The sequence below is a fragment of the Diceros bicornis genome, chromosome 17, assembly GCF_020826845.1.
Source record: "Diceros bicornis minor isolate mBicDic1 chromosome 17, mDicBic1.mat.cur, whole genome shotgun sequence".
NCBI lineage: Eukaryota > Metazoa > Chordata > Mammalia > Perissodactyla > Rhinocerotidae > Diceros > Diceros bicornis.
The window spans coordinates 40898047-40925773 of record NC_080756.1 but is presented as its reverse complement, the minus strand read 5'-3'; the positions used below and the strand labels follow the sequence as shown (position 1 = coordinate 40925773).

The following is a 27727-nucleotide window of genomic DNA, read 5'->3' as shown; positions in this document are numbered from 1 at the left end:
AGTTAAGTTTGCATGCTCCTCTTTGGCGGCCCGGGGTTCGTGGGTTCGGCTCTGGGGCCTGGACCAAATACACCGCTTGTCAAGCCATACTGTGGCAGTGTCCCATATAAAGTAGGTGGGCACAGATGTTAGCCCAGGGCCAGTCTTCCTCAGCAAAAAGAGGAGGATTGGCATCAGATGTTAGCTCAGGGCTAATCTTCCTTCCCAAAAAAGAAAAAAAAAAGAGTAAAGCTGTAAAGCTAGTAGGATAAAATTTAGGAATTTTTATAAATCAGAAATGTGGAAACACTTTTTAAATGTCACCCCACAACACATAAACCCTAAGGCAAGAAAATTGTTAGATTTTAGTACAACAAAATTTAGGATTTAATTTCATAAAAGATACTGTGGAAAAATTAAAAGAAAGATGAGAGACTAGGAAAAGAAAATTGTATCATGTAAACAATATTACATTAATATCTAAAATTTAGATGGTAATCATCAAAATCATCAAGAAAAATATAGGAAATATAATGGAAAATGGGCAAAGAAAATGAACAACCATCTTGAGGCAGAAGTCTAAATAGCTAGAAAAAAGTTTGAAGAGCTGCTTAAACTCACTGAAGCAGGAAATCGCATATTAAAACATTATTGAGGGGCCAGCCCTGTGGTGTAGTGGTTAAGTTTGGCACGCTCTGCTTCTGCAGCCCAGGTTGCGGAGTTCAGATCCCGGGCGTGGACCCGCACCACTTGTCAGCCATGCTGTGGTGGCAAGCTACATATAAAAAAAGTAGAGGAAGATTGGCACAGATGTTAGCTCAGGGCTGATCTTCCTCAACCAAAAAAAACAGAAAGGAAGATTGGCAACACATGTTAGCTCAAGACTAATCTTCCCCAGCAAAAAAAAATCACTGAGCTACCATGTAACACCCATTGGAATAATCAAAGTCATAAAATCGGATAATTCCAAGTGTTAGTGAAGCTATGAGGAGGTAGGAACTCCCATGTAGTGATGGTATGAGAATAACTCCAAAGCACTAACAGTACTTGGTGAATTTATTGTATGCATGCACCTTATGAACCCAAACAAGATTTATAGTACAACAACATCTGTGTGAATATAAAAGCACATACACACATAAAAAAATCTTAATATTTTACAAACGAAAATACATGTTTGAGAACATATGTCTATCATATTAATGTGAGTGTCTATGGTGAGAGGAAGTGGGAAATGGAATTAAAACAATAAAAATAAAGTAAAATAAAACAAGAGAGAAACCTTACCCAACCTATAATGATAATGTGCTATGAACTGAGAATTATGATTAACTGAACTCCGCTTCTGAGTTCCCATAAAAGGTGAAGAAAAGAGAAAAAAATGCAAACTTTGTTTACTAGGCATGTTTACGATTGTTTACTGGGCATGAAGAATGTTATAATTGAAAGAACACATACGTGATATACCTAAGTTTGAATTCTAATTCTGCAGTTTCCTAGCTTTAGAAAACTCTTCATCATTTGTCTCGCGATAGCCTTGTAAGACAGCTGAGCATTTATTATTATGCCCATTTTTTATTAAAGAAAAATGGAGCTCAGAAAGATCAAGTGACCTGCCGGATGCCCTGTAGATAGTAAGTGGTGAAACTGGGGCTTTCGACAGCTTTACAGTCTGCTGTCTCATAGGCTGGACCACAGGAAATCACTGCTGGGCAACCACTCTACCTACCAGAATGACCGTTTCATATGGTTTACCCGAAAATATAAATGTCCCTTCTTGTGTTAAACAATGAGAGGTTCGCTAATTTCACTCTAAAAAATAAGGAAGGACAGATACAGAAGGAAATGCCAACAGATGAACATTTATATTGCTAACTTTAAAATTTCGTAAAATTCAACAATGCGTAATGTGAAACGCGTAAATGATATATTAGAGCATGAATTCTTAGATACTGTGGACTCCAAGTGGCTTTCTTAGAAAAAGTTTCCTTAATAAATGAACAGAAAGAAATCTAATAGAGAATCTAATAGCAAAATCTAAAGAAAATAACTCTCATACCTCAGGAGAACCATATAGCCAGGTATGGCGTATAAAGAATAAATGAAACTACTGATCATGGACAAGATTAAAAAGTACTGGAGCATCATGGAGCAGTCATGTCCTTTGTCACACAGCCCAAGAACTGCCGACGAATTTCCTGAAGTTTGAATGCAGCTACAATTTTGGAACATCTGTCAAAAAAAATATATTATCCTATTTAAGGAAGAAAAATTTGAACAACAATCTCACACATTTTCTACACAGCCAATTAGATTAAGACAGAGACTGTTTATTGCCTTTCTTCTCCTCTCCTTTAGGGTGTCTCTTAGGATTATAGAATAAAATAAAACATAGAAGGCTGGTTTCAGAAAAATGGTATTTCTTTCTAAATGTATGACATAAATTTCTAATAGCTCAGCTATCCTAAAGTCGTGCTTTTTTAAAACACACCCTGATTTGCCACAACACTAAGTGTGACAAACAAAATTTGTTTCAGAATGTTCAGTTGAAATATTTAGATACAAATAAATAAAGCTTTGTTTCAAAAAATATAATTTATTTCAAAAACAGAGTCAAGTTAACCCTTTTTGAATTCTTGTATGTTCCAGGTTTTAAGAAGAATCAAAACTTATATTGTACTTGATCATTAATCAACATTATGAGTATTGTGACTTTTTTAGGCAAGAAAACGTATCTAATTCATCTTCTTGAAAAATTGTCAGAATGTGAAAAACACGAAAGCACGTGCATACATACACACAGAAAAAAAGGAAAAAAAAACCAAAAACACAGCAACGCAATTACCTGAATAATTGAGATCAAAACTGCAAACTTTATCTCAATGACAAAAATATTTCAGTCCAGAGCACTGGTAAAACAAATTACCTAAGTAATAATGTCAACTGTTATGAAATTAAAGATAGGTGCTCTGACACAGTGAAGGTTTAAAAAACAAGATCTAAGAAATAAAGGTAAACCAAGTGAGCATATAGAAAGGAACATTTTTTCCACAAAAAAATTAATTTGATTTTGAGTAAAACTTTAATTTCACTTTTATCAAATGTGGGCCCAGTTCATAGTTGGAAAGTGCCAACGAGGTGCATAAAACAAAAGTTCTGTAAAAAAAAAGACCAATAGGATGTGTTACCATGTCTATTCCTGTTCCAATGGATGTCTCACAACCAGCAAGACAAGCTGACATGTATGACAACCCATTGTCTCCACACACAGGGTCCCATATTTTAGTCGGACAGTTGCAAGCCATGTTGCAGCCAGCAAGGATATTTTCCACATATAACTCTTGTTGCATTCTGAAATGATTTAAAATAATGCCATGAATAATGAAAGACTATTAGAGCATTTTCTTTTTCTTCTTTTCATCTCAACTTGCAATTACATTTCCTCTCCTCTCCGAAATAAAAACAAATCTTCCAACCATCAACGTGTGGCCTGGGTGCCATGGCTCTGGTATGAAAAATACCGGCTTTGATGACCACGTAGCGACTTTTTCAATGATTTATTTCAGATAAACAAATGGCCGATAAACAAACATCAATTGAGTGCCTCCCACATAGGAGGCATTTTTCCAGGTATTATTAGAACTCAAAAATAACGATGACCCATTCCCTGTGGTTGATCCATATGGTGGAAAGTAACACGAGAGATCATATTTCATAAAAGCAATCCCAAAGGTTCACTTGAAGATCAAAATCTGTAAGTTCAGTTTGTAATGTAGATAATACATTTAGCTCCAAAAACATAGCTAATTGAGTAAACAAATACATTCTTCTAGGATAAAAAGTGTCCAGCGGTTATCAAAACGCAGACATAGGTTGTTCCTGACTTCAGTCCCCCTCACGAGAAGGCCAGTCAGCAACTATCCGTACACAAGACGCCACTGTGACATCCCAGGACCCAGGGGTGAGGCTGAAGCAGCCCCTGGAGCACAGAGACCAAGAAGGACCACAGCAGAAGGGTGAGAGGCGCGGCTACACTCGGATCAAATCACTCCTCTCCCAGGTCAGCACAGCACCCACGGATAGGGCTCCCCTGGGCCTGCGGTTTCTCCAGTGGGAAAAGAGAGCCCAGGGTGGATACCCAGCTCCCCCAGCACAGTCGGATGCTTTCCAGGAGCCCACTTAGGTCTTGCCACATGGGAATCACTGGGGGAATGTGCAGGGCTTCCACTACCGGGTGTCAGATAGAGAAGGAGAAGGGGGGCGGGGCTACAGCCACCAGCACTCAGACCTTGGCAGACTGCATTCTTGCAGCAGGGCCCAAGCAGAGATCCAGCTAGCGGCTCTGACCCTCTGCAGAGTCCAATGGTTGCTCCATCTGGTCAGAGAGCTTAGTTGGCAGTTCTGCCTGATTTAGGTCCCCAGTCAACAGGCCAGACTGGCTGTGGAGCCTATTCTACTGCCTCACCCAAGCTGGGAAGTAAATTTGAAGCCTTGCCCAACTGCTGAGCATAGCCTCCAGTTCCACCCATCCAGGAAGTCTAGCCCAAGAACCTGGGCAGCTATAGAGCCTGTCTTGCAGCCACAAAAGATCCTGAATAGTCCAATAGTCAAAGCAACCTTGAAAAAGAAGAATAAAGCCTAGACATCACACTTCCTGATTTCAAACTATATTACAAAGCTATAGTAATCAAAACAGTATGATATTGGCATAAAAATGGTCACATAGATCAACAAAGCAGAATAGAGAGCCCAGAAATAAACCCATGCCTATTATGGTCAATTAATTTACAATAAAAAAGCCAAGAATATGCATTGGGGTTAGGATAGTCTCTACATAAATAATGATGAGAAAACTGGACAGCCACGTGCAAAGAACAAAACTGGATCCCTATCTTATACCATACATAAAAATCAACTAAAATGGATTAAGATTTAAATTTAAGACCTGAAACCATAAAACTCCTAAAAGAAAATATAGGAGGTAAACTCAAACTCATTGACATTGGTCTTGGTGATGATTTTTTGGATTTGACAACAAAAGCACAAGCAGTCAAAGCAAAAATAAACAAGTGGGACTACATCAAACTAAAAAGCTTCTGCACAGCAAGGGAAACCATCAACAACATGAAAAGTCAACCTATGAAATGGGAGAAAATATTTGCAAATAGTATATCTGATAAGGGGTTAATATCCAAAAAATATAAAGAACTCATACAACTCAATAACAAAAAAACAAATAATCTGACTTAAAAATGGGCAGAGTAACTGAATAGACATTTTTCCAAGGAAGACATACAAATGGCCAACAGGTAAATGAAAAGATGCTCATCACTAATCATCAGGGAAAGGCAAATCAAAACCACAAGATATTATCTCATACCTGTTAGGATGTTTATTAACAAATGCAAGAGATTAACAAATGCTGGTGAGAATGTGGAGAAAAAGGAACATTTATGCACTGTTAGTGGGAATGTAAATTGGTCCAGCCACTATGGAAAACAGTATGGAGGTTCCTCAAGAAATTAAACACAAAACTACTATATGATCCAGCAATCTCACTTCTGAGTATATATCCAAAGGAGAAGAAAACAAGCTATCGAAGAGATATCTGTACTCCCATGTTCATTGCAGCATGATTCACAATAGCCAAGACATGGAAACAACCTAAGTGTCCATGAATGGATGAATGGATAAAGAAGATATGGTATATATATACTATGGAATATAAATCACCCATGATAAAGAAGGAAATTCTGCCATTTGTGACAACATGGATAGAAATTGAGGGCATAATGCTGAATGAAATAAGCCAGCCAGAGAAATAACAAATACTGCATAATATCACTTACATGTGGAATCTAAATAAAAAGTCAAACTCATAGAAACAGAGAGCAGAAAAGTGGTTGCCAGGGCCTGGGGGTGGGGGAAATAAGGAGACGTTGGTAAAAAGGTACAAATCTTTAGTTATAAGAGAAAAAAGGTCTGAGAATGTAGTGCATAAAATGGTAACTTTAGTTGATAACAGTGTATAGTTATTAGTGAAATTCTCCAAGAGAGTAGAACTTAAATGTTCCCACCAAAAAAAAAAGAAAGGTAAATATGTGAGGTGATGGACGTCTTAATTAACTAGATGGGAGAAATCCTTTCAAAATGTATACATATATCAAATCATCATGATGTACACTTTAAACATCTTACAATTTTATTAGTCAATTATGCCTCAATAGAACTGAAAAAAAAAAAGAGGGAAAAAATCATCGATGATAGTGAATGAAGCCAAAACCTTTGTCCAGTGGAAATAAGAAACAGTTTTAAAAGGTTAACAGCTCTGAATCTGGAGTCAATTGCTGGGTTGAAATTTGACATCTTTTGTTCATGCACTATTACTCTCTGAACCTCAGTTTCCTCTTCTATGGAATGAAGAAATGGAAATGGAAATGAAAATGGAAATAATGTTAGCACTGTGTAAAGATTACATGAGACAACGTATTAAAGTGCTAAGAACAAAAAAAAGGAGGGGCTCTTATCGAAAAGACATAAGAGATAACTAGTGCTAGGGAGGTTGTGGCAACTCTTGTACACTGTTGGTGGGAATGAAAATTGGTACAACCACTATGGAAAATGGCATGCAGTTTCTTCAAAAAATTAAAAATAGAACTACCATATGATCCAGCAATCCCACTTCTGGGTATATATCTGACGGAAATGACATCACTATTTGAAAGAGATATTTGCACCTCCATGTTTATTGCAGCATTACTCACAATAGTTAAGACACGGAAACAACCTAAGTGCCCATCGACAGTTGAATGGGTAAAGAAAATGTGGTATACATATATATACAATGCAATATTAGCCACAGGAAAGAAGGTAATCCTGCCATTTGTGATAACATGGCTGAAACTTGAGGGCATTATATTGAGTGAAATAAGTCAGACAGAGAAAGACAAACACTATACAATCTCACTTATTTGTGGAATGTAAAAAACCAAATTAGTGGAAACAGATAGTAGATTGGTGGTTGCTGGGGGTTGGGGGAGGTTTGGGAGGAAAGAGTGAAGGTGGTCAAAGAGTACAAACTGTCAGTTGTAACATGAATAAGTTCTGGGGATATAATGAACAGCATAGTGACTATAGTTAAATTACTATATATTTTAAGTTGCTAAGAGAGTAGATCTTAAGTTACCACACAAAAAAAATTGTAAATATGTGAGGTGATGGATATGTTAACTGATCTTATTGTGACAATCATTTCAAAATATATAATGTATCAAATCATTACATTGCACACCTTAAACTTACACAGTGTTTTATGTCAATTATTTCTCAATAACGCTGGGAAGAAAAGTTTTTTAAAAAGTGTCTAGCAAGAGATAATTTTCTTATGTTCAGTGTAAGGTGATTGAAAGAGCACTAGCATGGGAGTCTAGAGACTGAATTAAAGTCCTAACTCTACGACTAGATTATAGCATATCTTTTTACACACTTGTTCTAGGAATCAAGATAATTGAGGATGGAGATAATCTTTAAGATTTTTCCAATTTTAAATTCTATGTTTCTATATTAATGTAGTTGAAGAGGTTTGCCATGAACTCCCTTTGTCATTTAATCCCTCTGAATCTCAATTTCTTCATCTGTAAAATGGAAATAATAACACCTATTTTAAATGGAATTTGAAAGACTCAAATCAGATACTATGTAAAATTACTTCATGATTTTCTATTTAAAATTATTCCAATGTTATATTCCTTGAAAATTTTAAAGGAAACATGATAGGATGCCCTTCGTTTCATTTCAACTGATTACTCCCTTATCTAAATATGTAGTACAAACAAATTTATAAATTCACATCACTATGTAAAACCTTCCTATAAACCCAGATAACTCTCAAAATACAAATTTAAAACTATTCAATGGTGGGCCGGCCCCGTGGCTTAGCCGTTGGGTGCGCGCGCTCCACTGCTGGCGGCCCGGGTTCGGATCCTGGGCCCGCACAGACGCACCGCTTCTCCCGCCATGCTGGGGCCGCGTCCCACGTACAGCAACTAGAAGGCTGTGCAGCTATGACATGCAGCTGTCTACCGGGGCTTTGGGGGAAAAATAAATAAATAAATAAAATCTTTAAAAAAAAAAAAAACTATTCAATGGTAAGACATAACTATACAAATGAAATACATGAATTTATATATTAACATATCATATATTAGGATTCAGTTAGGCTAAAATTTAAGCCCATTGTGGAAACATACAAAGATGTTTGAGAGTGTATAGTCAACTCTTAATTTGACTCATTTATGAGAGTATAAAATATATGGATAATTTTTTCTAATACAACCTAAAACTATAGGTAGTTTCTTTGATATCCACTTTAATATCTACTAGGATATCACAAGACAAACATACACACCCACACGCAATCATAAACTCGCTAACGTTCTGATATGTTCCCAATCTCTTTAATAAGCCAAGAACCTGGATGGATTGGGTTATGATTGACAGATGGAGGAAAGATGAAGAAAGACCACAGATTACTGCCATTAACTCCAATTAGCAAATGATCTGGTCACGGATAATCATGGGAGAAAATATGTTATTAACTGTTGAAAGAGTACAACATTCATTAGAAAACAACATACCCTTCATAAGAGGTGGTTACACCAGCAACTGGAGAATTATCACAGGTCATGAGAAAACACAAAAAATAAAGAAGATACTCAATTAAAGAAAGCCAACATCCTATGTGGGCAGCTTGTTTGACAGTAATCTTGAACTTCTTCATAATTAAACCGCCAACTATATATCCAATGCATATTGGAGGTAAGTTATAAATACCTATAAATGCAAGTAAAATATTATTTACAAAGTGACTTAGCAAAGGAAAAAATACGATATTACTTTTATCTAATACATTTTACGTAAGAAACCATTTAGGTCCAACTCACAGTGTAGAAGGCTGATTTAATTTTATCCCCACTTAGTTACATATTACATACAGAGAGATTTTAAAATGCCCCACAACCCCAAAGTATATTTTGGAAGACTGTTACCATTATTTTCTATTTAATTAATCGCAGTAGCTTCTAAATTTCATTTAGGCAGGGGTCATGGTCTATATCCCTTTTCTTAGGATCCAGGTAGGAGTGACAAGTCAAAGTTGACCAGTAATTTGTTGCTTTCCATTCTTTGGGGTAGGATTATATATACATGATTTATGATATATATGATTTTGCATGTCTTTATTCCTACTCTTGCTAAGAATTTGACTCAGCTCAAGGTACTTTAGAGGGTCCATTTTGCTGAGCCCGTGATTGTCAAGTGTATTTAATTTTACATCTTGCTGCTACTGACCCCGCACTCTCCCTCCCCCAATTCTTCCCCCAACAAAGGAAAAAAGAAGAAAAAGGAAAAGACAGCCCTAGATTGCATTCTTGCAATGCCAGGGTCTGCTCACTGAATCACATTGTTGAGAGAGCTTGTTAAAAATCTATTCCAGAGTCTCATACCAGAGAGTCTGATTTAGTATGTCTGAGGTGAGCCCCAGGTATGTGAACTTGTAACAATCACTCTAGGTGATGGGGATGCCGGAAGTCTGGAAATTCAATTTTCGAAACTAAAAAGATCCCAGAAGAAACCCAAGGTAGGGAGGTAGGGATTAGTGTGGTTGGAGGAAAATCAGAATGTATGGGTTGCAGAGACACCTCACACCACCAGGGGGACCAGGGAACTAAGTTAGAAGGAAGATGGAATTCATGAATTGGAGCCAAAAGAGTAAAATCTGGGAGTAAAGCTTGGGCTCCTAATGAGTTAACTCTGTCTTCCTTTTCACATGAATGGATTGCCTATATGAAAATTGTATCTAATTTGTTCATTCCCCATGAATCCCACAAATATTTTGAATTTTCAATCTGACTAAAGAGAGAGCAGAAAAGAGAAGAAAGACAGGATTTCCTGGCTTCTTCCCTTCCTTACTTTTTCTTGATTTCACTGGGGAGCAGAAGGAGGAAACGCACCAGAGACAGAAATATTTTAGCAGATTTCAAATTTAGGAGTTTCCTAGACCCATCATCACACTGTTCACCATTTTATGGAAAAAAAGTGAGCTACTAATTGGAAAAGAACAAACATACCCATTAAAAAGATTGCATCCGAAGCTGATTTTCCATATTGCTGTTCCAGATATTTAGGCATGAAGGAGATCATATTAACAAATGCATTGAACTGTATCACACTTATTAGAATGAAAAGCATGTAAATTGGGTTGCATAAAAGACTTTTCATGAATGGTATAAAATCTGAAAAAAGAAAAGAATGAAATAGTATCAAACTAACTCGGCTTTGCATTTCATGATTGACTTTTTCTGAAACATCATCCTCCCCTCCAAATTATGTTTTTCTGTTTTTTAGTGAACATTTGTTTGTTAGTCTTTTTACCCCTTGAAACCTAAAGTTATATCATTGTTTTGGTAGCTTCTGCTAGTTAGTGATGCAGCTGACTAGGTAGGGATCAGAACACAACAGGTTTGCCTTCAGTAAGTTACCATCATGTCTTAAGGAAAAAGTATACATAACATGACCAAAATATTGTCTGTGTTCACACCATTTCCTTTTTATCCTTCTCTTTTTTCTTCTCTTCATAGCCTCTCTTCTCTAGAGATCATCTAGAATGAAAGATGCTTGTTCTGTTCTCTAAAGTCTGGAAGAAAATCAATGTGATAAAGAAGTTCACACTCAAATATGGATATTATCACTCCTGAACATTTAAAATGAAGATACGTGTGGGAATTCGTGGAATATAAATTTTCTCAAGTACCAAGTATTTTTCTGCTTCTTTAGAACAATTCTGGTGGTTCTGCCAAAAGTTCACAAGAGGGTGCACATTAAGACCACCTGGGGATCTTTTAACAACAGCAATCCCCAGGTCTCCCTCCCTGAGATCCTGATTTATTTGGTATATACTAAGGACGATGCAAATAACTTAACCAAAGCTGTTCCCTGTTTGTGTGGACTGACAAAGCGCAGAGCCAAATCTGCGTCCCCTCTGTAGCAAATGTTCTGGGTCACAATGCCTTCATTTTGGGTCAAAGGTCTCACTTACAGTTTCTTTTCACTTTTCCTGTCTTCATGTTCTCTGTCTTGATTTCCTTACTTATTGTGTATTATCTTGGTTTGCTTAGTAAACTGCCTAAAATCCATTCTAGAAGAAAGCATCAATAAATATACACATTGGAAGAGGAGGAAGCATAGTTTAATACAAAGAAATGAATTCTTGTTGTAAAATTCATATTTATGAATAAAAAGCGTGGCAGAGGAGATCTGTGTTCAGAGCTCTTTGGAGCTTTTTAAGTCATCCATGTTTGTTGACATCCTTGTCCTAACAGATGAGTCTTAGTAGTTCCAAATTTTTTTTAAAAATTGAAAAAACTTACTCTTATACTAAGCTAAGGTCTTTTCTAGTTTTGAAAATTGATCTTGCAGATCACAAACAATATTCTATGTTAAAATCCTCTATCAGTTGCCCCTTGAGGAGAGTTGTTAATATAACCATGACGACTCTGAGAATTTGCAAGATTCTGACTTGGCTTCCAATGATCCAAGAGGTATTAAATTATGTTCAATTGTGGTTTAAGTGAATTTGTAATTGTTAATAAAAATTCTGTGCAAATTGGTACTATAATTTATGGCTGAAGGTAGAAGTAGCAATATCAACAATAATAATACTAATACTAGTAGCAATAATAATAGTGATATGTGCCAGAACTCTTTTTACCCTCACACAGCAACTCTATAATAATAAGCACTATTATTATCCCCATTTTACAGATAAGCAAACTGAGCCCCCCACCCACCTTCTAAATAAACACTACTTAAGAATTCCAAGGCCCAGGCCATACTTCATACTAATTAAATCAGACCTCTGGGGATATCTACAGAATTTCCAGGCATCAGTAATTTAAAAAATTTCCTAGGTAATTGCAATATGTGGCCAAGTTTGAGAATCCATGTTCTTGAATACTAAATACTTGGACTAATTTAGCTTGGTTTCCCACAGAAGCACCTGTAAATTATGCTTTGCAGATCTATACAAAAAAACCTGCCACATGAAATACTGTCCTGCATTTGGTGAAAAACAGCTATGTGGTCCGAATTACCTGTATTGTACATCATATGATAATTTTTTCTTTTTTTACAATTTGTTCTTTGGAAGAGTTTCTCTTTAAGAATTGTTACTCTTCCCTCTATCAAATACAGAGAATTATATGACCTATCATGATTTTTTTTTTCTTTCTGCCTTAACTTCCAGGAAGCTCACAACTAAGCTAACATTTTTGGTTTCAGAACTATATACTTATTTTGATTAGTGTATATTTTTGCCTCCTTTTGTTCTTAGTTTCAATTTCTTTTTTTAAAATTAGATCTATGTTCTCTGTAAAATAAATTTTAAGGCAAATGAGACCTAAATAAATAAATAAAGTTATTGAGTGCCCAGATTGACATATAATTTTATCTAAATGCTGACCTGAGATAATTCAGCTTCTAAGTTATATTATTTATTTCTAAGTAGTAGCATAAGAAGAATCAGACTAGTTAGGCATTATTGACTGCTGGCTGTTAATGACAAACTGTCTCAACACATCCAGGCATATTATGGTGTTAGACCAAAATACAGACACATCTAGGGTCAGACCCAGTGGCCTAGTGGTTAAGTTCAGCATGCTCCGCTTTAGCAGCCCAGGCCCGGTTCCCAGGCGCAGATCTAGACCACTCGTCTGTCAGTGGCCATGCTGTGGCAGCAGCTCACATACAAAAAAGAGGAAGATTGGCAATGGCTGTTAGCTCAGGTGAATCTTCTTTAGCAAAAAAAAATATATATATATATATATACAGACATCTATAAAAAGTAAATTATATAGTACTTAAAATGTTTATATTTGCCTTTAGTGATTCCATCCTTTTCCTTCTTGACTTCTTTTTGTTTCTCTTCTTTGTCATTTTTAGTGACCTCAGCATTATCTGTTAGTCCTTCCTTTGGAAGTGTTTTGGGCAAAAAGAAAAAAGGAATGGCAGTGAGCACATTCACTCCTGCACAAACCAAAAAGCCAAACCACCATGCACCAACCCAACGAGTATCAGTGGGAGTTATGGTCAGATCATCTGTAAAGAAATAGACACATTTTTTATTAGCTTAATTCATTATTGCCTGTGTGAACTATAGAAAATTATTAAAATTATAATTCTCAGGTTTTATCCAAATATAGAATTTTATGTAATTCAGACATTCATAAAACTTGTCTGACAACATGTGGTGTTACAATATAGTCTAGCAATAAATTAGTTTGGCTATCTGTCCTATCATGTAAGGAATTTATAAATAGATATTTATTAAATAACCACAAGTCTATTTTATTATCCACAAATGATTGCTCAATTAAAATAAATTCAAACCTATGTGCTTAAATCTTTTTAAAAAAAGAAATATAGCTGTGGTTCAGTAGGAAGAGCACTGGATTTTGAGTCGGAAGATCAGCATTTTATCTTGCTCTCCTGCTCTCTGGTTTGAAATATTTGAAAAACTATTTGAACTTCTCCACTTTAGAGTGCTCAGTGAAAGTGGAGATATTCTAACTGAGGGTCACGTAAGGCAATGATTAACTATGATTAACTATGATTAACTATTAACTATGAACCTGAAGATGACCTGTGTACTCTAGACACTATAGCAATAGATGTGACTCATTACCTGTGTTCACAGATCCAATGTCAACATAAACATTTGCACAGAATGATGCTAACAAAAGTCCAATCAGAGGACCAATTATAGCTCCTGTTTCTATAAACCCTAAAAATAAAGGAAAATATAAAGTTATAGTTCAGTTATATACCCACATAAAGAGTTCTAATTCTGTGTAGAGTCTGAAAATTGGGTTGTTTTTGCTTTAGATATTCAATTTATAAGAAAATTAAGCTTGTGTACACATAAGTGACAAGGGTTTTTTCTGTAAATGTTGAAAAAGGAGCCTCATAACTTAAAGCCACTTTCTCTAGGCCTTCAAGTTCTCTTTCATGCTGGGGTCACAGGTAAAGATTTGCTGCAGCAGCATAAGCTGAGATCATGCTACTCACAAAGCCACAATATAGAGCAAGATTGTTTTGATGGTTTCCAGAATCACATTTTTAGAGGAATTTTAAAGCAATACCATGTTATGATAAATTTCTTAGGGCATAGTCCTCGGAAAGCTTCACTCCCAAATCTTCAATTTGAAACTTCGTCTGGCTGTGTCCTCACTATTATCGAAACTTCTCTTCACCACGATCTCCTTTCTTATCCTCCACATTCTTATCTTCCGTTTCCATCAGTCCCCTCTGGCCTCACTTGACTTCCTGCTCATCTGGAACTTCATCATCAGCTATCTCATGACTTGTTTACAATTCAGAATCTATGCTGAGCCCTCCCTGCTCACTGAAAATCCAGACATGAGCTTCTTCAACTTTCTTCCTCTTTACTTCGAAATATGTCCTCACCCATTGTCTCTGCCTTCTCTGCAGTTCTATAGGCTGGGCGACACTATACACACCTGACTTCTTGATGCCAGCCCCTTCTGTGTTCTCTCAGGTCTTGCTCAACCAAACACTCCCTCTCTTGTGCTTGTTCAGTTTCTCCCATCCACTGATTTCCACAATATCTCAAATCCACTCTGCTCTCTTTCTTTTCACTATACTCTGCCTCTACTTCCTCACCACTCACTCACTCTACTCAAATCTTTCCACATTGTACTCAAAATACTCTCAGATGGTAACAGTGATCTCTGTAACTTATCCAATGTCCTTTTCTGGTCTCCATCCTCCTACCTTTCCATGTTATTTGACATTGCCAGTCAACTTTCTTTTGACATTTTCCTTGTAAGACTTTCACAAAACTATACATTTATTGTTTTACTTTTTCCCCTATGAGTACTCCTTCTCTGATTTTTCCTCCCCCTACTGTACTCACTAAGTAGAAGTGTTCCCTAGAATTTTATTCTAGGACCTCTCACTATATATATGGCCTCCCATGGCAACCTCATTTCTCACGCTCATTTTCGTTTATGGTCCCTGTATAGATGATTCTCAAACTTTATATCTAACTTTTATGTTTTCTCCTAAACTCCAGAGCCATATGTGGAACTGTTTCCTTGCTGCACAGCCAGTTGATTTATGGTTACTTAATTATGCACACACATATTTATTTCATTTTTTTCAAATTTAATGTAATTTTTTCAAATTTAATTATACACACACATACTTATCAAATTTCACTGATTTATAACTATGTGGTTGTTTATATACTAAATCTTATGTTGACCATGTCTTATTTATCTTAATACATATAGAAACTATCACAGTTATTTCTATGTATTATACACCATGGTATTTGTTGAATAGAGAAATACATACAATTAACAAGGTGTTTGTTAATTTATTGCAGGTGAACATTTGTATTCTTCCAATATAAGAATGAGAAGGAATTTGAAAGGGCTGAATAGAAAAATACTGAAAAAGATTATTGCAAAATCAGCTAGTCACCAAAAAGTGCCAAAAGTTACTGGAGGGTAATGATTATCTTAAATATTTTAATCTATCTGGACTATGTGTAGTTCTGTTCCTATCTTCTCTCACCCTCTTTGACTTTTCTGGTTTTTTGGAAGATATGTCTACATTAATAGCAAACTGTTCCTATACTCAAAGTTACGATTTTATAACCAACAACAGGTAGAACAACTAAAGAATAGAAGCAAGTTATGCATAACAAATTAAGAATATTTAGGAGATTGGACGACAAGATAAGAAGGTGGATCTTAAGTTGGCTATTGTGGGAGGTGACACTGACAGATTTTGAAGAAGGAAATTTCAAGAAACATAATCAAAAGTATGAAGATGAATATTTGTGAAAAATATGAAAAAGCTTGACTAATATAGAGAGATTGTGATGAAGAGAAACTATATATGAAATTAAATAGATAAATTGATTGTATAGCTATGAGTAATAAGTGGAGAGATCAGATTTAATAAATAAAGAGTCAGTATGTTTCATGAACATAGTAGAGAAGACATAATTAAAACAATGTGTGAGAAAAATTACTCTGCAAGAATGTTTATAGGAAATTGGTAAAAAGAAAATACTAGAGATAAAATAACCAATAAAGAAGTTATAATAATCTACAGATGAAGTAATGAAGACCTGAACAAAAATAGAGGTAATGAAAATAGTAAGAAAAGTTTTGAATGTGATGGATATTTTAGAGAAAACATTGGTAGATCTCTTAACGGATTGGATATAGAGTGGTTCCAAGGAAATGGAAGCATCAAAAAGAACTCCAGGGGCACTAGATTAGTGGTATTTTTAATAGGAAAAAGCAGATTTAGCAAAGGGTTTATTTGGAGTTAGCATGTAATTTCTCCATTCAACAAACTTTTATTGATGGCCAACTGTGCCAAGACACTCTGCTCATCATTCTGGAAATCACTAAGAGTCCAAATAAATAACTAATATCCACCCTTGAAGAACTTACTATTCTGAAAAGAGGCTAAGGCAGATTTTCAAACTCACCAATATATAAAGGAGAGTTTTCAGATTTGGCAAAATCTTCTATGTAGGAAATACCCAATGGCATGATGGGAGTTTCACCAATTCCACGTATAATATTTCCTACTAGTACATACACCCACATAAATGATTTAACTTCCTTCACACATTCTGCATTAAAAGAAAAAAAGACATTGCATTAGTGTTTTGGTAATGAAGTATTAGCGATGCTTAAATTCTAAGTTTTTGGTAAGCATTTTACAGTTCTTAAGTGACCGTGGCACCGTGTCAACAATTTATATTACTATGCCGGCAATGAATCATTGGGCCATCCCTCTTGCATCTTCTGGCAGAGTGCTTAGGTATGGCCAAGTGTAAGTGGTATACTGGAGCCAGTTTCTACTGGGTTGGGAGAGATGAGTATACATATCTCTTCCCAAATCAGTGTTTAGTGACAACACATTGGTAGTTTGATGGGAATATTTCCACCACAGAAATTGGCAAACAGTAAAAATCAGGGCTTCTTTTTCCCTCCAGAGAGCTAGTTTACCAGCAACTACTGAACCTAGTTAGCTGCTATGAGTGTTAGCTCATTTCTATACTAACTTTGGGGAGAGAAAAAAACTCCACACATATCTCTCCCTAGAATTGATGCTACATTTATAAGAGTCTCACTGAAGTTTGAATTCTCTGCAGCTCTAATTACTTATGGAAACTCAAAATATTTAACTGAGTAGTAATCACATTTTCTCTATAAATCCTACTGTATACTGTAATCACTGAATAACTTTAATAAAGAAATCCACCCCAATCCTTGGACCAGCAGCTACTTAGTAGAATAACAAAGTCTAGGCCAAAGAGAATCGAAAGGGAGGAAGATAGGTAAATCTCTGAAGACTTATATCTACCTTTTTGACATTTCTGTTCTAAGCCAAAATAACTGTCAAGCCAGAGGATGCTCTGTGGGGTCATGTTTTCAGGACAGTGAATGACAACTTATTCTCATCTCCTATAAGCTGGCCAGGTGCCACCCACAGATGTGAGGGTACTGAGCATAGCTGGGTGTGGAAATTTTTTGTGAGGTCTATCTCTCAGTCATTCCAAGTCCAGAAAAATAATAGTCTTCATTTCTGGAGGTTCATATATTTTTCCCATAGTGAGCACAATGATTTGTGTCTGGAGATCATAGAGGAACTCTAGGCCCACTCTAGGGCAAAACTAAAAACATCAGATGATCAAAGAATCAGTGTACTTTCCTGGAAATACACTGGACTGGGGAGCTTTTGATTTATCTACTACAATGCACATTTTTTAAAAAAATAAAAATATAGGAAATAGGATCTGAGTCAGTCTTTGGCAAAAGTCAGCCCAAGGAAAGAACACAGGCCACTGTTGATGCCACTGTTTTCCTTTGTTTCCCCAGGGGGTTCCTTTGGCTTAGAGTTTCTCAGACAGCTATTCTTACACCCCCTGAGACTATTTTGGTTCCTTCTGATTCCATGCTGGCAGTGAAATTCTCAGCCTTAGGGACCACAGTAGCTTCCACTGACATGAATCTAGCATAAAAATGTCCCCATCACAGGAAGAGTAGTTCTGATCTAAGTCAACAGGGTCACCTCCAGACTAAGTATCACCAGAAGATTATATAGACCCCTTAGCACACGAAGAGGCAGAGGCCAGCACGTTGATTTTCTGGCACTAAAGCAAGCTAGAAGAAGCACCACTACTGTGTTGGACTGTAAAGTAATGTCTCTGGTAAAGAAAGAGAAGTGAGGCAGAATGACAAGTTCCTAGTTCAGCAGAAAGAGAATAGAGTAAATCAGAACTATAGCATACCTACCTGCTTTCTCTTCTACAGAAGATCAGTGATAAAACAAAAATCTTTTGAACTTTGTTTATATCTGTATTTTATTTACGTAATTGTATAGACCAAATCATCAGTATAAATCTATTCTTCTAAAACTTTTCCTCCATGGAATTAACTCTACAGTAGTCTTTGAATGGATAACTTTGCCTCATTTTTAAATAAGGATTTTAAAGACTAGACAAGGCAGTCTTAATAAGTATATTCAAGTATAAGAGGAATAACATTGTGTATTATCCTCATTCCTAGTCTCCCCCATGATCTTCTCCAAAATCCCTGAAAAAAGAAAATATCTTTTCCTCATTTACCTTACTCACTTAACCAAACCCAGTAACTCATTCAAAGCCACTCAGAGAGCGTTCAGTTACAAATTCACTGAACAGAAAGCAATAAAATGAAGTAGACAACCTGATGGATCTTCTGTTGGTCTGAAAATCTGGGTTCCATTTTCCACACACAAGAAACTGTCTGAGGACAAATTGCCTGAAACTGAAACTGTAGATTCATATTCATATCTGTATGAACACAGGGAAAACATGTTTGTGTTAAGGAGCCAATGAGGACAATGTGAGCATTGTGCAGATTACTCCTGCTTCACTTAAGACAAAACATCCAAATCCAGTAAAGTAGATCTTTTCATCTTTGCCACTTAATCATCATAATATCATCAAAAAGAATCTGCCACTCGCTGTAAATGTGCAATCTATTGATGGCTAGCTTTCAATTATCTGCAGGTGAATGATCTACATCTTAGATTACCTAACATCAACATTCTGTAGTTTTTAGGTGATCATTTCCTGGAAACAATTACTGTGGTATCAGGAACAAAAACTAAGAAAAATAATAGACTCCACAAAGTATAATTAAGATGATAAAGGCTTTGGGGGGAAACAACACAATAAAACAAGTCTCCAACTTTGAATTCTCTGAGGTTTGCTCATAAGAAATATACCCTCACTTCCTGAGAATCAAAACAAACACTGTGACAGCACAATGTAATGACTTTTTCTCTTCTCGTAAGAACAAAAGAGTTAATACACTGCGACCATTTACCTTACGCAAATTATCACAAGATCCATATGCCCTTTCTCAGAAAGTAAATTACGTGCTTCAACAATGGAGGAAAATATGTCCTGCTAAGTCTCTCTTTGTTAGAATTTATGCTGGGTTGGTTTCTATATTTCTATAAGATAAGAGAAAGCCAAAAGAAAATTTGCCCTTCTGAGTTCCAAATAAGCTAAAGAGTGTTATGCCTGGATGTCACCAATAGCCCTAATTTCTATGCTCTAGAACATCATGAAAAGGGTCAAAATAACTTCCCCTTAGAACAATCGCCCAGTCATGCCCATAGAGTTTTACTGTGAACTGTGAACAAAGGCTTCTGTCTCCATACCCGTGATCCAATGAGATATGCCAGCTTTGGACAAAGAAATAATACGTTTGATAGAGAGTGGAAAGAAACGTAAATAATAGCTGAGTATTACTTTATGTTGTTTTGGACAGGATAGGAAATAAAAGGACAGTAAAAACTCTTTGCCTGGAAACTTCTGATCCCTTCAGAAAGCCATGAGAAGATAACATATCTTTCTCATTTAACTTATCCATTAAAACCCAATAACTCATTCAAAGTCCTTTCATCCTCAAAACATCAGCAAAATGACAGTGAATGGATTTTAAAATGGAAAATGAAAAGGCATAATGCCACAAGGATTCCATTCTTCCATTCCACAAGGAATGGAAGATTTGATAAGAAGAAAGACTAATAAGATTTTGAAAATGGGAAAGCAGATAACTGAGTGGTCACTGAATTAGTCGATAAGAGAAACACAATCGTAAGTGCCCACAGGGGAGCAGCCAAACCTGTGCCACACACCCCTGGGAAGTTCCAGGGAAGATATAAGATACTTCTAAATGTGGGGGTGGGCATGATCCAAAAACCAACATGATTGGCTTAAAGTATGTGTAAGGAGCAGTCAGACCCTTATAGACATCCTCTGCCATTCTAACTGAAAATGGCCTTTGACTCTGGAGAGTCAGAACAGGCACATTGAGAATGGGGAAGCCAAAAGCAAAAAAAAAAAAAAATGATCTACGTACTAAAAAGTCAGATTCCCCTTTCCACCGGGCTGATAGCCAAGCTTCCACCTCTCAGGCAACAGACTGTAGAATCCCTGCCTAAGATAACTAACAGGTTATAGGCAGTTATCAGCCATCTAAAAAACAGCCAGTCCCTGTGCTATGAAGAAGTCTTCCATTAACCAAGTCCTACACATGTACACAGAACTTCCAGTTAGCTTGTTGTTATTCTTCCTCTCTCTTAAATATGACTAGATAACCAAGATCCACCAGATATGTGAGGGAAGTCTATGACAGTAAACATAAAAAACAAAACAAATAAAAAAATGGTACACTTGAAGGAAATAGAAACAATGAAGATAGATGAAGAAAATGTAGATGGAAAAAGACATTGCATTCTTTTTTGTGTGTGTGTGAGGACATCAGCCCTGTGCTAACATCTGCCAATCCTCCTCTTTTTTTTGCTGAGGAAGACTGGCCCTGGGCTAACATCCATGCCCATCTTCCTCCACTTTATATGGGACACCACCACAGCATGCCTTGACAAGTGGTGCGTTGGTGCGCGCGCAGGATCCAAACCAGCGAACTCTGGGCAGCCACAGTGGATCGCGAGCACTTAACTGCTTGCGCCACCTGGCCGGCCCCAAGACATTGCATTCTTGAAAGAAGAACAAGATATTCCTTAAAAAGATACATTCAAAGTACAAAAGAGTCCTTGAAACTCAAAAACATGATAGCAAAAGTTAGAAATCCATTCAAAGTTTTGGAAGATAAAGAAATCTCCCCAAAAGTCACAAGAAGACAAGAAGATAGAAAATGGGGAAAAAAGAAACTGAGAAAAATATAAGCTTAATTTAGGATGTAACAATTTCAAAAACTAGTAGAAGTTCTAGAAAGAGAAAATAGAGGGGTAGGGGGGTGATATTATCAAAGAAATAATAGAAGTAACTTTTACAAATGTCCAGATTAAAGGCGCCCAGCATAATTGAGAAAAAGGATTTATACCAAGACAATTATCATCACTTCAGATTCTGGAGCTTAAAAGAAAATTTCAAGAGCTCCAGAGAAAAGAAACTGGTCACAGGGATTAGAATGGCATAGGATTCTCAAGAGTAACACTGGAAGCTAGAAAACATCGGACTGATGTCTTCAAAATCCCTAGGGAAAATATTTCCGACCTAGAACATTATACCAGCCAAACTATCAACCACATGTGGGAGTAGAATATGCATATTTTCAGATGTTTATAACTTTTTATTTCCCTTATACACTTTCTCAGAAACCCATTAGATTACACTTCCCATAGAAAGGAGTGAGAGTGGAAAAGGAAAGCAGAAGATATGATACCTAGGAAATAAGTAACTGAATGGAAGACAAAGGCAAAGCAAATGCCAGAGGATAACATTGAGGTAAAATCCGAAGGAAGCAGCCACGCAGCAGGCCTAGAGAGTTCCCAGTTCAGATTGCAGACAAAGAATTGATGGTGACAGGAGACGTATCTCCAAGACAAAAATAAAACCCTCTGATATGTATGAGTGTATTGAGAAGACATTGCCCTACCAGTAGAGAGTTTGGTGATGATTAGTGAGATATAAAAAGAAAATCAAATAAAAAATGAGGCAATTATTAAATCCAGGGAAAATAAAAAGTGATATAAGAAAGGAACGACAATAGCATGGTTTAGCTGAAATATAAAAAATATTTCCATAGTCAAACACATTAAAATAGTGAATATGAGTTTATAGTAGGAAGTCCATATATATTACATCACACTAAAGTATCAAAAACTAACAGGATAAAGATTCATTTAGAAATATGGAAGCAAAAAGCAGAAGAAACAGCTAAAAGAGTTGGGAGTGGTTGCCTCTAGAAAGCAGTAATATGGGCAATGTTGAAGGGGCAGGGGACAATTCTTTTTTCAAGATAAGCCTTTCAATATAATTTTATTTTTACAACTTTGTAGACATATTACTTCGGTAAAAATTAAAATAAAAGTCAACATTCAGACTGGGTCTCTTCATGACCTACAATTAAACAGAATCTCAACTATAATTAGAAGTGTCTGAATAGTCCCAAGAAAGGAGTAATCCCAGATTTGCCAGATCCTAGGAATCTTATCATCAGTCTCAACACCATGAGAGTTGTCCCAAATATCCATTTCAAAATTGACAAAATATGACTATGTAAGTGGAAGCCAGGCAACCAAGAGCACAAAACAGACTGACAGAACAGAATCTGCACCTTGTAGTTCCCATTAGTTCCCACTCTAATGGGAAGCATTGTTCTGAGAAAGGAAATTCCAAGCTTCAATTCCTACAGCTGTAAGTTGAACCTGAAAAGTCATCAGAGACTAGAATACTTACCGGCCCATGAGGAAATGAGGTAGTGATTGTAAGAAACACCCTAGGCTCATAACCACACATCCAACACCAATCATTATAGGTCTATGCAGTTTGGTTCCAAAATAACTCACAAATATAAGCAACAAAAGATTTCCTAGGAAAAAATTGAGACAAAATGTGAATATTTCAATAAGTATGAACAAGTCCTAATTAACGGCCTCACCCAATCATTTGCTATCTAACATTTATCATATAATAAATATCTCAAATACTGGGATTGGTGCTAGGGATGCATGAAGTTATAAATGAATAAGACACAATTCCTGCACTGAAAGAGGGCTCTGTTTCACAATGGCAACAAATATATAAACATATCTCTGTGGAACACCAACATTTAAAGAGGGCAGAGGAAGAGAAACCAGTGAAAGGGACTGAAGAATTGTTTTGGGAAATTTTATTGGCTCTATTTGTGATTATCTGGCCTTAGGAAATGGGATGCAAAAGTAGGTGTCAGCCTGTATGTCACCTCTGGCCTCTCTCTCCATGTCTGCTCCACAGAATACTGTAACATTTTTCTATGCTTGAAAAGAAAAGCAAAAGTCAAATCCAGACAGATACATGTTTTATAACTCATAATTCAAATATAACTTTGTATTGGTCAATATAATCAAGCCAGAGATCTATTTTTATTTCTACTTCTTTCCTTAGATAAAAAACAGTGGATCTCTGTTTCTCCAACCAGATCTGAGAAGTCTGGATTTGAGGAGTAAATAACTCAGTAAAAACTGTATCCCCATGTTTTAGGATAAAGAAACTAATTGAGGAGGCCCTATTCTGATGGACAGTCCCTTGAAGAGTATGGAATAAAGGGTTGAAAGAGTGACACATGCATAAGTTCTCAAATTATACATTTTTAATCAATAATTAATATTTATCCAATCCTACTATGTATAAGGAAAGTCTCTATGATGGGCTCAAAGATTATAAAAATTGAAAAAACTCTTCCTCAAGGAGTTAATAATTTTCTAAGCGGTGGAGTATATTTTGAAGACTTTTCTTTCCATCTCTGTTTCTCTCTAGTCTATCTTGTAAGTAGAAGAGATATCAGCCCTATATTATTTTATGTGGAGAGTGCTCCACCTCTATAGCCATGGCAGCGACACTGGCCTTTCTAGGTTTCTAAAATCCCCATCATCAAAGCCATCCATGTTGAAGGTAGTGTCTCCAGAAGGCCACTGTTTGAAATCCATATCTATTTTTGAAAGGGAAGGGAAGGAGGAGATTTCCCTCCTTACGGAAGGATGAGTTCATCTTTCAAATTGCCTTGCTCTGTTAGTAAAATAATCATCATGAGAGGGGATGGGAAAAGACAGGTAAGTTCTTGTCAAAGGTCTGGAGAACACTACTTGTAAAATTACTGGGGAAAGGTAATCAAAGTGATACTTTTATTGGCATCTGTAAATTACCTCTCTTTTTCCCCTCAACAACTATTTCAGATCTTCATCATTCTCCTCAAGCCACCTTTCAACACTCAGTTTCCATAAGTTAATATTTTCTACCTTGTCAAGAAATTTGGGGCAGTCAAACATGAAGGTATTTATCTGAGTTTCCCACCCTTTGGCCTTACCACCTTCCTTTGGTTTTAGAGATTGTGGTGCCCATCTGACCATCCAGGGTCAAACAAACCACCTGGGCACTTCCATTCTCTCCACAAACTTACTCCAATAATTAAAATCCCTTTGATATATTTTAAGCCTCTCCCTCTCTACTGCATTCTAGTTGCAGATATTCTCTAGTTTCTCTCCAAACTTCCCAGAACATTCATCTGTATTCACAGATTTCCCTATTTCCCTCCCATTCTCTCCTGAAGTCACTGCTCTCTCCCTGCTTTCTAGCTTCTAAATCTACTCTTCAGCTGAAAGTGCCCTGGCAAAGATAATCGATTATCTCCATATTATAAAACACAGCGAATAGCTTTCCATCCTTGTCCAACTGGACATTTCTAATACTTTTGATGCTGTTGACAAATGTTCTTTTTTGGAAATTTCTATTCTCTCAGCATCTATAATACCATTCTCTCCTGTTTCCCCTCTTTATTCTCTGACTATTCCTTCTCTTAACACTTTTATGGGTTCCTTTTCCTCTACCTGTGCCTTAAACATTGGTGCCCATCAGGGACCCATTCTTTGTCCATTGTACTTGTTAACCTATATCCTCTCCCTGAATAGCCTCATCTGTTCTCTAGTTTTAACAACCCCCATACTCTTACTAATCAATAGCTCCAGCCCAGACAGTTGCGCAGTGCTTCAGACTCATATAACTGCAATGTTAACATCGCTACCCAAAAGTCTCACTGGTACTACCACAAACGATTTGCCTAAACAGAACTCATCATTGTCCCTACAGCCACCACCATAATCTTGGTTCTTTTCCCCTATGTCTGTCTCAGCACTGCTATCCACTCCACTGCCCAAGTTGTAAACCTGAGGATGCCTCAGGTTTCCTGTTCTGCCACATCCAAACTGTCACTGGAATTTAACTCCTAAATATTTCTTAGGTCACCTTCTCTCTATTCCTAATATACATATTAGGTCCTACATTCCTTAAGTCCTCTCTTCTCTTCTCGTGCTCCAGTATGATCCTGGCTCAGGCTCAGATAGCTCTCCCTTGTGCTTTTGCATTGGCCTACTAGGATCCTCTCTGACCCAGTCTGGTTGGCCACCTTCAAATCAATCCCCAACACAGCCACAAGCATAGGCCTTCTAAAAAGCAAATCTATCCTTTGCTTTTAACAGGGGTTCTTGATCTGCAGTTCATAAACCCCAAAGGAGTCCATGGATAGAAATCAGGAATTCCATGAACTTGAGTGAGAAAAAAAATTGCAACTTTATTTTTACTAACTTTTAACTAAATATTAGCATTTCCTTTGACAGTGAAAGTAGGCACAAGCTATAGCTGTATTAGCAGTACCTAGGATTTTATCACCAATAGAAGTTACAGATATTTGCATATGACATTGTAGTTGTTGCAGATACCTCAAATATTATTGACACTAATCATTCCTTCAAAATTAGTGTAGACATTGTTATTTAAGGTACTGATAAAAAGAACAAATATTAATAGCTGACAAGTTGTTTTAATATTTTGTTAATTTTATTTCAATATAATGGGCTTCCTTTGTACTCTTATGGTTTTTATTTGGTGCAATTAAAATATTATTCTGAATTCATATAGCATCAGATTGCCAAAGAGGTCCTTGGCACAGAAATATTGATAACTCCTGCCAATCTCTTAGTGACCCTCCATTACCTAAAGGATAAAAGGTAAGTTCCATAGCAAGCACATAAGGCTCTCCATGGCCCATTTCTCACCCCTGCCCATTTCTCCAGGCTTATATCCTAATAATTTCCACCTTAAGCTTGGCAAGCCAATAATATTGGGCTGAATGTTGCTCCCCACACAAGCTACTATGCTATCTCACCCTTACACTTCTTGTTCTATTGGAATTGTCTTCACACATATGACCCTGTTTCTTCGTCTGGAGGAATCTTCATCTTTCAAAAGCCTATCTTCCCTACGTGAGGTTGTGTCCCTTCTCTGTGTTCCTATAGGACCTTGCATATACCTATGTCACCAAACTTACTGCATTCAATTAAAATTATTATTTTGCGTATATGTCCTCCATTAGACTGTGAGTTGAATTCATGCAAGGATTATATGAGGAGTGGCTTCTAACTCCCTCACCAGGATCTAGCACACAAGTGGTACAAAGTAAGGTCTGAGAGAGTTGAACACTAGGAGACAAGATCAAGCATCACTTATTTCAGTTTTGCCTCTCCTCAATTCTGATTTATCTTTCAGATACCAATTAAATATATTAAGGGCAACTTTCACCTTGAAGGAAGTGGAAGCCACTATAAAATTATAAAGGAGTGCCATTCGTGTTTCTGTGTAGCTTTGTTCACAGGAGAAATCTTTCTCTCTCATTCTTGCTTTCTGTCCACCCGTCTTCCCAGTCACCCACAAAAATCAGAGCCTAAGAATAGACTTCATTCTTTTCTAGAGGCTGTTTCTGGAATAAATACAGGGAGATGTGAAAACAGTTTCTTCTTCCCTCTTCATTTAGAAAGGAGATTTGTCAACCTCCCAGAAACAACCAGAGAAGAAAAATATTTGTTTTTTTCCTTTGAAAAACAGATTCCTTTATTTTCCATAGTATCATCTAAGTATGAAGATAGAGCCCTTAAGGGTTATCAAATGATACGCTAAGAATAAACACTCTAAATATTGTGCTACCCGTGCTAGATAAGCAAAAAACTATTAGAATAAAAAGTCCTGTGGTGGTATATGTGGCAATATTTAAGTGTTATTCAGAGTTAATGTTTAAATGAATTGTTTCTAAGCATATTCCAAAGTTAGCTGAGCTATTCAATTCATTTTAGAAAACATATTACTCAGTCAGATTAAATGACCTAAAGCAGCAAATAAGAATAAAATTCAAACTCAATAGATAAAATAAAACAAAAAGAAGTAATGCAAAAATAATTCATTACCAATCTCAAAGCTCCCATTAATAAATCCAACTAGAGATGTTGGGATGTTGAATTGTCTCTCTATTTGTGTGAGCATGGAATTCATATAAGATCCAGATAGTGTTTTGGCTACATATGCACATGTTATTGCCAACAGAAACATCTAGGGAGAAAAGAGTATAAGAAAACACGTGAACAATTTATTTTTAAATCATACGTTTGCCACCTGTTGATAAAATATTTTCTGTCACAAGACTGATTGTCTCCAACTTAAGTAACCCTTCAATTTGCAAGAAACTTTTAATGTGGTCTATTCTTCTGGTCTTTCATGCCATGTTCTCCATTTGAAAAGTCAAAGTGGGACTAATTGAGT

At 36.5% G+C, this 27727-nt stretch overlaps 1 protein-coding gene across 1 annotated transcript in view; it reads right to left on the bottom strand.

Annotated features, from left to right (window-relative positions):
- Positions 1-27517, bottom strand: part of SLCO1A2 (solute carrier organic anion transporter family member 1A2) — a 40546-nt gene extending 13029 nt beyond the window's left edge. The window contains exons 1-10 of the mRNA XM_058558676.1: positions 27376-27517; positions 22844-22976; positions 18813-18919; positions 16565-16711; positions 13718-13816; positions 12913-13131; positions 10107-10271; positions 8616-8811; positions 3168-3330; positions 2039-2211 (exon numbers count right to left, since the gene is read on the bottom strand). Coding sequence (XP_058414659.1) covers positions 2039-2211; positions 3168-3330; positions 8616-8811; positions 10107-10271; positions 12913-13131; positions 13718-13816; positions 16565-16711; positions 18813-18919; positions 22844-22976; positions 27376-27517 — 1544 coding nt within the window. The remainder of the gene's footprint in view (positions 1-2038; positions 2212-3167; positions 3331-8615; positions 8812-10106; positions 10272-12912; positions 13132-13717; positions 13817-16564; positions 16712-18812; positions 18920-22843; positions 22977-27375) is intronic.
- Between the last annotated feature and the right edge of the window lie 210 nt (positions 27518-27727).